The sequence below is a fragment of the Mus caroli genome, unplaced genomic scaffold (genome assembly GCF_978045245.1).
Source record: "Mus caroli unplaced genomic scaffold, Mus_caroli_1 scaffold_5, whole genome shotgun sequence".
Classification (NCBI taxonomy): Eukaryota; Metazoa; Chordata; class Mammalia; order Rodentia; family Muridae; genus Mus; species Mus caroli.
The window spans coordinates 149,722,146-149,736,283 of NW_028227260.1; the positions used below are offsets into that span (position 1 = coordinate 149,722,146).

At 43.2% G+C, this 14,138-nt stretch overlaps 1 protein-coding gene across 1 annotated transcript in view; it reads right to left on the minus strand.

Moving 5' to 3' along the window:
* The window catches only part of Xk (X-linked Kx blood group antigen, Kell and VPS13A binding protein), a 48,123-nt gene extending 34,411 nt beyond the window's left edge, over positions 1–13,712 (minus strand). The window contains exon 1 of the mRNA XM_085838278.1: positions 13,125–13,712. Coding sequence (XP_085694404.1) covers positions 13,125–13,369 — 245 coding nt within the window. The 5' untranslated portion in view covers positions 13,370–13,712. The remainder of the gene's footprint in view (positions 1–13,124) is intronic.
* Positions 13,713–14,138: the final 426 nt, after the last annotated feature.

Consider the following 14,138-nt stretch of genomic DNA (forward strand, 5'->3'; position numbering starts at 1 on the left):
AAAAACTTTCCAGGAAAACAAAACTAATGGCACAGGTAGCCCTGAAAGTGGAGTTTCTCACATTCCACTGCTTTTCTTAAGTGATACATTTGTCTCCTTTCCCACTTTGAGACAGGGTCTCTCTATGTAGGCCCTGGCTGGCAGAGATCTCAGTATGTAAAGCAGGCTGGCTTTAAACTCACAGAGATCTGCCTGCCTCTGTCTTCTGAGTGCTGACATTAAAGGTGTGTGCCACCATACGTGGAGTATCTTAACAAAGCTTCATATTTCATATCTTATAAATTTGTGAACCATACCAAGACCTCTTCCTACTACTACTGAAAAATAAGAGACAAACTACCACTCTTCTCTTGAAATTCTGCCAAGACTTAGCCAACTATTCCAATTTTGTTCAGGGTTTGTTTTCATTGTTGATTCTCTGCATGAGCTACTTGACTAAAATCACCCAAGGGAAGGGCTTAATGCCTAGCTCAGTGCTAGAGGACAAGCATCTTTCATAAAAATCAGTATCATGTACTCCAAGGTTCAGGAAGCTTGTGTGTAATGTCTATACAAGTAAGTAAGGCTCTACAGGCCTCTGCTCAACTCTGCCTCTGCATTGCTAAAACGAATAGTCTATAAAGGATGAGTATAGTTGTGTGTGTTCCAATAAAACTTTATTTAAAGAAACAGATGGTGGTATGATTTGGCCAGTGGAACTTAGTCTGTAGACCCCATGATGATCCATCCCTGCTGAGAATTAGTAACCTGAGCCAATTTGTTTTCCACTTGGTTCCATTCTCAAGAATACTATAACTCAATTGTCAACTGTAACAACAGTTTGTTCCCTAGCAGAAACCAGGCATATTGATGACAGCACAAATAACGTGAGGTACCAAGGACCATGATGAAAAAAAGCTTTTGCCAAAGACATACTATGATTTCCAATCAGTCACCCTATGTCCATGTGAGACACATGCTCTAAGAAGCTGCACTAGAGAAGTATGCTGGTTAAATAGACAATATTATGAAAACTTTAACAAGCCACTTGCTTAAACTCCTGGACTACAGAAATAAGATCTTGCCACTTAGCTCATGAGGTTTTACTGTAGATGGAATTTAAAAATATGTGTGACAAGCGTCTTCCGGTCAGAAAAGCACCGGGGTAGCTAGGGCGCAGGGTCGGCTGACACTCACCAGCTACCCACAACACCCGCCACAGGATCTTAAGACTTCTGGTGAGTGGAACACAGCTTCTGCTCCAATCCAATTGCGCGCGGGACCTGAGACTGCATTAGTTAGGGAAGCAGAAACCGGCCTGAGTAGGGCCACAGGCCTCATCCGGCCGGACCAGCACCTGCGTAGCTAGAGCGCAGGGTCAGCTGACACCCGCCAGCTACCCACGACCCCCGCCACAGGATTTTGAGACTGCTGGTGAGTGGAACACAGCTTCTGCTCCAGTCCAATCACGCGGGACCTGAGACTGCTTTGGTTGGGGAGGCAGAAATCCGGCCTACATAGGGCCACAAGCCTCTTCCAGTCAGAAAAGCACCGGGGTAGCTAGGGCGCAGGGTCGGCTGACACTCGCCAGCTACCCACAACACCAGCCACAGGATCTTAAGACTTCTGGTGAGTGGAACACAGCTTCTGCTCCAATCCAATTGCGCGCGGGAACTGAGACTGCATTAGTTAGGAAAGCAGAAAACCAGCCTGAGTAGGACCACAGGCCTCTTCCAGCGTACCGCCAGCTACCCAGGACCCCCGCCACAGGATTTTGAGACTGCTGGTGAGTGGAACACAGCTTCTGCTCCAATCTTTAAACAGTGACATCGACAACAACTAACCCCAGAGATTACCAGATGGCGAAAGGTAAACGTAATAATCTTACTAACAGAAACCAAGACCACTCACCATCATCAGAACCCAGCACTCCCACTTCGCCCAGTCCAGGGCACCTCAACACACCGGAAAAGCTAGACACGGATCTAAAAGCATATCTCATGATGATGGTAGAGGACTTCAAGAAGGACTTTAATAACACACTTAAAGAAATACAAAGGAACACTGGTAAACAGGTAGAAGACAGTAAAGAGGAAGCACAAAAATCCCTTAAAGAATTGCAGGAGAACACTGCTAAAGAGTTACAAATCCTTAAAGAAAAACAGGATAACATAATCAAACAGGTAGAAGTCCTTAATGAAAAACAGGAAAACACATCCAAACAGATGATGGAAATGAATAAAACCATACTAGACCTAAAAATGGAAGTAGACACAATAAAGAAAACCCAAAATGAGGCAACACTGGAGATAGAAACCCTAGGAAAGAAATCTGGAACCATAGATACCAGCATCAGCAACAGAATACAAGAGATGGAAGAGAGAATCTCAGGTGCAGAAGATTCCATAGAGAACATCGGCACAACAATCAAGGAAAATGTAAAATGCAAAAAGATCCTAACTCAAAACATCCAAGAAATACAGGACACAATGAGAAGACCAAACCTACGGATAATAGGAGTGGATGAGAATGAAGATTTTCAACTCAAAGGACCAGCAAACATCTTCAACAAAATTATAGAAGAAAACTTCCCAAATCTAAAGAAAGAGATGCCCATGAACATACAAGAAGCCTACAGAACTCCAAATAGACTGGACCAGAAAAGAAATACCTCCCGACACATAATAATCAGAACAACAAATGCTCTAAATAAAGATAGAATACTAAAAGCAGTAAGAGAAAAAGGCCAAGTAACATATAAAGGCAAGCCTATCAGAATTACACAAGATTTTTCACCAGAGACTATGAAAGCCAGAAGATCCTGGACGGATGTTATACAGACACTAAAAGAACACAAATTCCAGCCCAGGCTACTATACCCAGCCAAACTCTCAATTAACATAGATGGAGAAACCAAAGTATTCCACGACAAAACCAAATTCACACATTATCTCTCCACGAATCCAGCCCTTCAAAGGATAATAACAGAAAAAAAACAATACAAGGACAGGAACCACGCCCTAGAAACAACAAGAAGGTAATCCCTCAACAAACCTAAAAGAAGACAGCCACATGAACAGAATGCCAACTTTAACAACAAAAATAACAGGAAACAATAATTACTTTCCCTTAATATCTCTTAATATCAATGGACTCAACTCCCCGATAAAAAGACATAGACTAACAAACTGGCTACACAAACAAGACCCAACATTTTGCTGCTTACAGGAAACTCATCTCAGAGAAAAAGATAGACACTACCTCAGAATGAAAGGCTGGAAAACAATTTTCCAAGCAAATTGTATGAAGAAACAAGCTGGAGTAGCCATTCTAATATCTGATAAGATTGACTTCCAACCCAAAGTCATTAAAAAAGACAGGGAGGGACACTTCATACTCATCAAAGGTAAAATCCTCCAAGAGGAACTATCAATCCTGAATATCTATGCTCCAAATACAAAGGCAGCCACATTCATTAAAGAAACTTTAGTAAATCTCAAAGCACACATTGCACCTCATACAATAATAGTGGGAGACTTCAACACACCACTTTCACCAATGGACAGATCATGGAAACAGAAACTAAACAGGGACACAGAGAAACTAAGAGAAATTATGAATCAAATGGATCTGGCAGATATCTACAGAACATTCTATCCTAAAACAAAAGGATATACCTTCTTCTCAGCACCTCATGGTACCTTCTCCAAAATTGACCACATAATTGGTCACAAAACAGGCCTCAACAGATACAAAAATATTGAAATGGTCCCATGCATCCTATCAGGTCACCATGGACTAAGGCTGATCTTCAATAACAACATAAATAATAGAAAGCCAACATTCACGTGGAAACTGAACAACACTCTTCTCAATGATACCTTGGTCAAGGAAGGAATAAAGAAAGAAATTAAGGACTTTTTAGAGTTCAATGAAAATGAAGCCACAACATACCCAAACTTATGGGACGCAATGAAAGCATTTCTAAGAGGAAAACTCATAGCTCTGAGTGCCTCCAAAAGGAAACTAGAAAGAGCACACATTAGCTGCTTGACAACACACCTAAAAGCACTAGAACAAAAGGAAGCAAATTCACCCAAGAGGAGTAGACGGCAGGAAATAATCAAACTCAGGGGCGAAATCAACCAAGTGGAAACAAGAAGAACTATTCAAAGAATCAATCAATCAATCAAGGAGCTGGTTCTTTGAGAAAATCAACAAGATAGATAAACCCTTAGCCAGACTCACTAGAGGGCACAGGGAAAGCATCCTAATTAACAAAATCAGAAATGAAAAAGGAGACATAACAACAGATCCTGAAGACATCCAAAACACCATCAGATCCTTCTACCAAAGGCTATACTCAACAAAACTGGAGAACCTGGATGAAATGGAGAAGTTCCTAGACAGATACCAGGTACCAAAGTTGAATCAAGATCAGGTTAATGATCTAAACAGCCCTATATCCCCCAAAGAAATAGAAGCAGTCATTAATAGTCTCCCAACTAAAAAAAGCCCAGGACCAGATGGGTTTAGTGCAGAGTTCTATCAGACCTTCAAAGAAGATCTAATCCCAGTTCTTCACAAACTATTCCACAAAATAGAAACAGAAGGTACTCTACCCAACTCATTCTATGAAGCCACAATTACTCTGATACCTAAACCACAAAAAGACCCAACAAAGATAGAAAACTTCAGACCAATATCCCTTATGAATATTGATGCAAAAATCCTCAATAAAGTTCTTGCTAACCGAATCCAAGAACACATCAAAACAATCATCCATCCTGACCAAGTAGGTTTCATCCCAGGGATGCAGGGATGGTTCAATATACGGAAATCCATCAACGTAATCCAGTATATAAACAAACTCAAAGACAAAAACCACATGGTCATCTCGTTAGATGCTGAGAAAGCATTTGACAAGATCCAACACCCATTCATGATAAAAGTCTTGGAAAGATCAGGAATTCAAGGCCCATACCTAAACATGATAAAAGCAATCTACAGCAAACCAGTAGCCAACATCAAAGTAAATGGTGAGAAGCTTGAAGCAATCCCTCTAAAATCAGGGACTAGACAAGGCTGTCCACTTTCTCCATACCTATTCAACATTGTACTTGAAGTCCTAGCCAGAGCAATTCGACAACAAAAGGAGATCAAAGGGATACAAATTGGAAAAGATGAAGTCAAAATATCACTTTTTGCAGATGATATGATAGTATATATAAGTGACCCTAAAAATTCCACCAGAGAACTCCTAAGCCTGATAAACAGCTTCGGTGAAGTAGCTGGATATAAAATTAACTCAAACAAATCAATGGCCTTTCTCTACACAAAGAATAAACAGGCTGAGAAAGAAATTAGGGAAACAACACCCTTCTCAATAGTCACAAATAATATAAAATATCTTGGCGTGACTCTAACTAAGGAAGTGAAAGATCTGTATAATAAAAACTTCAAGTCTCTGAAGAAAGAAATTATAGAAGATCTCAGAAGATGGAAAGATCTCCCATGCTCATGGATTGGCAGGATCAACATTGTAAAAATGGCTATCTTGCCAAAAGCAATCTACAGATTCAATGCAATCCCCATCAAAATTCCAAATCAATTCTTCAACGAATTAGAAAGTGCAATCTGCAAATTCATCTGGAATAACAAAAAACCTAGGATAGCAAAAACTCTTCTCAAGGATAAAAGAACCTCTGGTGGAATCACCATGCCGGACCTAAAGCTCTACTACAGAGCAATTGTGATAAAAACTGCATGGTACTGGTATAGTGACAGACAAATAGACCAATGGAATAGAATTGAAGACCCAGAAATGAACCCATACACCTATGGTCACTTGATCTTCGACAAGGGAGCTAAAAACATCCAGTGGAAGAAAGACAGCATTTTCAACAAATCGTGCTGGCACAACTGGTTGTTAACATGTAGAAGAATGTGAATCGATCCATTCCTATCTCCTTGTACTAAGGTCAAGTCTAAGTGGATCAAGGAACGTCACATAAAACCAGAGACACTGAAACTTATAGAGGAGAAAGTGGGGAAAAGCCTTGAAGATATGAGCACAGGGGAAAAATTCCTGAATAGAACAGTAATGGCTTGTGCTGTAAGATTGAGAATTGACAAGTGGGACCTCATGAAACTCCAAAGCTTCTGCAAGGCTAAAGACACCATCAATAAGACAAAAAAACCACCAACAGATTGGGAAAGGATCTTCACCTATCCTAAATCAGATAAGGGACTAATATCCAATATATATAAAGAACTCAAGAAGGTGGACTCCAGAAAGTCAAATAACCCCATTAAAAAATGGGGCTCAGAACTGAACAAAGAATTCTCTCCTGAGGAATACCGAATGGCAGAGAAGCACCTGAAAAAATGTTCAACATCCTTAATCATCAGGGAAATGCAAATCAAAACAACCCTGAGATTCCACCTCACACCAGTCAGAATGGCTAAGATCAAAAATTCAGGTGACAGCAGATGCTGGCGAGGATGTGGAGAAAGAGGAACACTCCTCCATTGTTGGTTCTGGAAATCAGTCTGGCGGTTCCTCAGAAAATTGGACATAGTACTACCGGAGGATCCAGCAATACCTCTCCTGGGCATATATCCAGAAGATGTCCCAACCGGTAAGAAGGACACATGCTCCACTATGTTCATAGCAGCCCTATTTATAATAGCCAGAAGCTGGAAAGAACCCAGATGTCCCTCAACAGAGGAATGGATACAGAAATTATGGTACATTTACACAATGGAGTACTACTCAGCTATTAAAAAGAATGAATTTATGAAATCCTAGCCAAATGGATGGACCTGGAGGGCATCATCTTGAGTGAAGTAACACAATCACAAAAGAACTCACACAATATGTATTCACTGATAAGTGTATATTAGCCCAAAACTTAGGATACCCAAGATATAAGATACAATTTGCTAAAGGCATGAAACTCAAGAAGAATGAAGACCAAAGTGTGGACACTGTGCCCCTTCTTAGAATTGGGAACAAAACACCCAGGGAAGGAGTTACAGAGACAAAGTTCGTAGCTGTGATGAAAGGATGGACCATTTAGAGACTGCCGTATCCAGGGATCCATCCCATAATCAGCTTCTAAACGCTGACACCATTGCATACACTAGCAAGATTTTGCTGAAAGGACCCAAATTTAGCTGTCTCTTGTGAGACGATGCTGGGGCCTAGCAAACACAGGAGTGGATGTTCACAGTCAGCTATTGGATGTATCACAGGGCTCCCAATGGAGAAGCTAGAGAAAGTACCCAAGGAGCTAAAGGGATCTGCAACCCTATTGTTGGAACAACATGATGTACTCACCAGAACCCCGGAGCTCTTGTCTCTAGCTGCATATGTATCGAAAGATGGCCTAGTCGGCCATCACTGGAAAGAGAGGCCCATTGGACTTGCAAACTTTATATGCCCCAATATAGGGGAATGCCAGGGCCAAAAGAATGGGAATGGGTGGGTAGGGAAGTGGGGGGCGCTATGGGGGACTTTTGGGATAGCATTGGAAATGTAATTGAGGAAAATATGTAATAAAAATATTAAAAATTTTTAAAAAAATTAATAAAAAGCTTTTTATAAAAAAATAAAAAAATAAAAATATGTGTATTTTGCTTTACAAATGTGAACTGTTATTATTTTAAATTATTTTTAAAGTTCCCTATAGAGAAATGCTACTGTGCATTACTTTGCAATATTTTATAACAATTTTAGACTGTTTTAACCTACTTATTATAAACCTAGTTTTTTTAACCCCTCATTTTGTTTGCTAAATTGTGCTAGTAATATAAATGAGGGGATTTCTTGAAGTTGTCATTCATTGATACTTATTGCTCTCAATTAATTTATGGAAAGTTAACATAACTGGGACAATAATAGGAAACTGAGGGTTAAAACAAATCTCCCCTCTGTTTTTCCAGAATATCTAGCATAACTTATAGTAAGATTTTTCCTTCAAATTAGAAACAAAGGTAATTCAAGGTACTTATGCAAAGTTCATTTTTGAACCCAGGTTTCTGTAGAAAGAACCACAGAAACTAGAGCTATGCGTTTAAAGACTAAAATTACAGTAAATAAAGGAAATAAGGAGTTCTAGCCATGTCACCCTGAAGGAAAGAAGACACAGAACTGAGTTAATGGGTTTAGCCCAGGATCATCTGTAGAAGGTATTGGACGCCTCCATTTCTCAATACTGGGGACCTAACATAGGGCTTCAAGCATGTTTAGGCAAGTGTTATACTCAGTAAACGGTTGTGTGTCACTTTATTTGGTTCATCATCATATTGCATGAACTCAAAAACAGCATCTCCCTAAAAGTGGTAGTTTGGTTAACTTGAATAGAAGTAAACTGTCCCCACCCCCACCCCAAACAACCCTAAAACATTACTAAAAGTCACTGCTAAGGGATAGAAGTGAGAAGAAATGTGAATCTCTCGTTCTGGGGGATAATTTGATCTTTCTGAAAAGCTGATGATTTAAGAGTTCAAATTAGAACCAGTCAGTGGGGAGAAATCCCATTACGGTTCTTTTTGAGTCCTCTTAACCAAAAAGATCACTTGGTTTTCCCTTTCATTTGAAAGCTAAGGATCTTGGAACTGCATTTTGTATGTTAAGTTCAAAGACTTAATGAAGTCCAGTACTTTCTTGATATATATCAACTATATTAGAATGGGTGATGTCCTAGTTAGGGTTTTACTGCTGTGAACAGACACCATGACCAATGCAAGTCTTATAAAAACAACATTTAATTGGGGCTGGCTTACAGGTTCAGAGGTTCAGTCCATTATCATCAAGGCATCAAGGTGGGAGCATGGCAGTATCCAGGCAGGCATGGCACAGGAGGAGCTGAGAGTTCTGTCTTCATCCAAAGGCTGCTAGTGGAAGACTGACTTCCAGGCAACTAGGGTGAGGATCTTATACCCACACCCACAGTGACACACCCATTCCAACCAGGCCACACCTATTCCAACAAGGCCACACCTTCAGATGGTGCCACTCCCTGGTCCAAGGATATACAAACCATCACATTCCACTCCCTGGTCCCCATAGACTTGTTCAAAAACATGAGTCTATGGGGGCCACACTTAAACATAGCATAATGCAAAATGCATTTAGTCCAACTTTCAAAGTCCTCATAGTCTATAGCAGTCACAACAATGTTAAAAGTCCAAAGTTCAAGGTCTCTTCTGAGATTCATCCAACTTAATTAACTGTAATCTCCAAAGCAAGGCAGGAAACCAGCTGGGCAAACTCCAAACTCTGCATCTCCATGGCTGATGTCAAAGCGGTCTTCAGATCTCCACTCCTTTTTCATCTTTGTGTACTGCAACAAACTGCTTTCTCCTGGGTTGGTTCCACTCCCTGTTAGCAGCTTTCCTCAGCATGTATCCCATGGCTCTGGCATCATTAACATCTTTGAGTCTCCAAGGCAATTTCAATGTTAAAGCTTCTTGTTTCAGTGTCTGGTATTCCACTTGATCTTTTGTACTCCTCCTAAGGGCTGGCATCACTTTTCCAGCTCTGCCCTCTGTAGCAGTCTAAGCTCAGGTTGATCCACTCCACTAAGGCTGCTGTTCTTGGTGATCATCCCATGGTACTGACATCTCCAATACACTGGGGTGTTCCACTCCAACTAGGCTTCACCAATAGCCTCTCATAGGCTCTCTTCAGGGTGCCAAGCATCAAATCCTTTGCATGACCCCTTCAGTCCTGGGCCATCAACTACAGCTGAGGCTTCACCTTCTCCAATGGCCTTCCCTAGCCTCTCACAGTGCTAAGCCTCAGCTTCTCTCCATGATCCCTTCATTTCTTCACAAGCAGTACCACCTGAGTGACTCTTACACATTACCAAGTCCAGCCGCAGCACGTGGTACAACCTTGGCTATCTCTGGAACACAGCTTCTTTGTGCTCCCAGAAAACAATTCCCATAAGATTTCACCTCAGTAATGCTGGTCTCTTCTTAATCACTTCTAATTTCTTAGCTCCAGCTAACCAGCTTCAATTGTCCCAGTAGTTCCTTCCATTCTTAACTCTAGAGCCAGAGCCACATGGCTGAAGCTGCCAAGTTCTGCTGCTTACAGGATCTAGAACACGATTCCCTTGTTAACGCTGGATTTATGTTTTCTAAATCCTTCACTGCCTAAGCTTGGCTATCCTGGTTCTTGCTCTGTAGATTGACCTTGAATGTAGAGATCAGCATGCTTGTCTCATGGGATTAAAGGTGTGTACCACCATGCCTGGATCTAATTTAGCTGGGTAGGATCTTGCCCCAAGGTCCCACTCCCTTAATCTTTATCTCCTAGAACACAAGATTTTGCTCCATTTCACTTCCTGGTACTCCTTTAATACTCAAACCATATATTTTATATTTTTCCTTTCTAAGCTTGCTATGCTTGTTCAAACTTCTCTTCATAAGACTTAACCAGAGAACAAAGTCTCTGCTGGGCTTTTTTGAAACTTCTTTTGTCAATGCAATTAATCCAAGTCTCTTCACCTTAGCCTCAGGCAGACTTTTCAGACAAGGGCAAAAAGTAGCCACATTCTTCACCAAAATACCACAAAACCAGTCTTTATGCCACATTCTGAAGTTCTTCTCCTTTGAAATCCCTTGGGCCAGGTCAACACAGTTCAAATCACTCCCAGCAACAAAGTCTTCCATATTCCTACTAGGATGACCCATTAAGCCCCATTTAAAGCATTCCACTGCTTTCCAAATCCAAAGTCCCAAAATCCACATTCTTTCAAATAAAAGCATGGTCAGGCCTATCACAGCAATACCCCACTCCCAGTACCAACTTGTCCTAGTTAGGGTTTTACTGCTGTGAACAGACACCATGACCAATGCAAGTCTTATAAAAACAACATTTAATTGGGGCTGGCTTACAGGTTCAGAGGTTCAGTCCATTATCATCAAGGCATCAAGGTGGGAGCATGGCAGTATCCAGGCAGGCATGGCACAGGAGGAGCTGAGAGTTCTGTCTTCATCCAAAGGCTGCTAGTGGAAGACTGACTTCCAGGCAACTAGGGTGAGGATCTTATACCCACACCCACAGTGACACACCCATTCCAACCAGGCCACACCTATTCCAACAAGGCCACACCTTCAGATGGTGCCACTCCCTGGTCCAAGGATATACAAACCATCACAGGTGATTTCTTTCCTTAATGAAGTTTTTCTAAGAAAACTACTGTAGTAGCTGAAGGATAGCAGATTATAATAAAGGAGAAAATTGTATACATTGATGTGTAGGAGAAAAGGCTACAGTCAACCGTGTGCCACTCGGTAATGCTGTCCTTAACATCAGTTGCTGTGCTGTTTATACAGGTAACACTCTATTAACTGTGGCTTGAGTGACTCTTAAAGTTATGAGACACATCTAAATAAGAGTGGTGATAGAGGACTCTTACTTACCTGGTTAGTGTGGTTGTTTAATGTTGCCCACAAATGACTGAGCATTTAAAACTTTAAAGATGGAGCTGCTGATAAAATGTACTACTGCACACTCCCCTTTCTTTGACTGCACACAGAGAACATGATGAACCTAATTGCATTTTGAAAGAAAGTCTGGGGAACAGGTTCCAGATCCTCATTTGCCCTGTGTATAAAGTGGGGGCAGGAACTGAGGAAGCCTGGATCAACAAGGGAATGCTGCTTTAGTATGCCTAAAGCCCTAGACCCAACCTCTGCCACCAAAATAATAAACATACAAATAAAGATATCTACTTCCTGGCAAGGAGTCAATCAGCTAAGGCATGTAGGTATGAACCAAACCACTTAGCACAAGGAACTTTTGAGAAGAATTCTCAGTTGCCCTACCCGAATATGAGTTCCCTCCCCACAGACGACATTAAATGATGACGGCCTTGTCAAATCTCACTTACTGAAGAGGACCATGGGGCTCCGTTAAGGACAAGGATTCTCTGCCAGCTAATTAAGAGCAAGGCTTTAAGCCTTGAGTAGCCCTCAGCCATTTTTTTTTTTCTGATTCGCCCCTGACTGTCAGGTCCTCCACAGCAAGTTCTTCTCCCTTCTAGGATTCCCTGGCTCTTATTGAATGGGAAACCTGGTTTATGAAGTTTGCCACAGCTGTCGAACTGCAAGTCGGTACAGTAAGCTACAAAGGTTGTGTTTAAAATGGCATGCGAGGTTTGAATATTGTGAATGTTTTTTTTTTTTAATTTGAACATAAACTTTTGCTTTTCCTATGGTAAGATAAAAGATATGAAAACAATACATTTAAATTCCCTTCATGTTCTGAGATTAAGGTCAAGTCTGTTTCATCAGTGTGCATTTCTTCTTGATTTGTGTTTATGAGATTAATTTCCGGGGCTAAGGTGTAGCTTGCTAGTGCAGCATTTGCCTACTCTGTACCAGGACCTGGATTCTATCCACAGCACCACAAACAGCGGTAACCACAAAAATAATGTCTTTTCCAGAAATGGCATTAACAGTTTCTCTTAACACAAAGCATGTTCCTGTCTTCAAGGCATCTTGTGTACCGGATTTCATGACTATGTTTAAAATTGGGCACACTCAGAAGACAGCTCTGGTATGTGTGTCTTCACTCTAGACAACTCCCATCACTCCAAGGGAAAAGTAGAGTACATGGACTTGTAGCCTTGAGTAGATGAACTAAGTCAATTTTCACAAAGCTCGTAGAATAGTGCCTGGTTAACAGTTAAGTGCCACACACTTGATAAACTAAACTAAATGACCCACATGGGCTCTGACTTGAACAACACATGCGCTTAGAGTAACTTCCAAACGTTTGTACCAGGACCTCCCAAGCCAGTCCTACAGAGAAAGCCACATATTTTCAGGGGACCAAATAGAGACAAAAACTGCTACTCTCTTGGCTCAAACCGAAGTGAAGAGTGGCAACTGTCTATGATGGCTCCCGAAATCCAGGCCATCTCGGTTTTAGCGACTGACCCGCTAGGATCCAGTCTCATTCCCAAGATTGGAATGGCTTGAGAAGGCAGGGCGGGTCAGCCCTGGTTCAAGACACCTGTCTGTCCCTTTCCAGGCAAGGCCCCCTCCTCCTTCAGCTGGGGCAGCAGTGGTGGGGACAGCCAGGGGACCGGGGCCTAACGGTCGGTGGTGGGTTCGACACGTACCTGTACAGGGGCCCGAGCTGGAGCAGGTGCATGAGCAGCGCCAGTGGGCGATCGCGGCTAAGGTCGCGGTGGACGAAGAGAAGCGTGAACTGCACCAGGGCGCAGGGCATCAAGGAGAAGAGCAGCGTCAGCACCTGCCACATGCGGTCCCCTGCGGAGCGGTAGGTGCTGCTCAAGTAGAGCGCCGCCGCCGTCTCGGCCACGAACAGGAACACGGACGCTATCACCGAGGCCGGGAATTTCATCTCCGTGCCTCAGGGACTCGCACTGCGGCCGCCGGCGGCGGCGGCGGCGGCGACGGCGGTGGCGGTGGCGGTAGCGGCGACGGTGGCGGTTTCCCGAACGACTCCCAGCATGCTCAGCCCCGAGCGGCTCGCGCGCAGCTCAGCCCGTTGAGGGCTCGCGGGCCCCGGCGCGCGCTGCCACCGGGCCTGGGGGCAACCGAAACAGCGGGGGTGGGGCAGGTAGCGTGGCCCCGCTCGGACACGCCCACGCGCCCCGTGCGCAGCCGCCGGCGCGCGCCACACTGCTCGCTGGCCGCTCGTCACAGACTGTTCCGGGCGGGCCGCGAACCCGTAGCCCCTGACAGCCCGGGCCACGGCCGCCCCGCCCCCGCGCTGGGCAAAGTCCCCCGCTGAGAAGCCACCAACCGATCTGGCCCGCCTGCAGCCGCTGGGTCCTAGAGTCCCTTTGTTCTGGACAGTGCTGGGAGCCCTGTGGCAGTCAATTCAATAAACAACAAGCAGAAGAAACCAGACTTGGGGGCTGGGGGAGTCTGAGCTCCGGATCCACTGTCTGTTTACTGGGCGGAAGAAAAGCCTGATGAAAAGTTCAGCTTGCCCTGCCATTCCAAAATAGCCAGAGCCACTGAGATGCTTTTCAAAGAGCAAATGTATCATCGTGCACTCACCGTACTGGGAACTATGGTTAACTTTTCACTGAAACTCTTGAACGCCTCCTTTGTCTTTCTAGTACAGACCGAGAAGGAGCATCAAAGGAGTTGTGGGAGCCAAA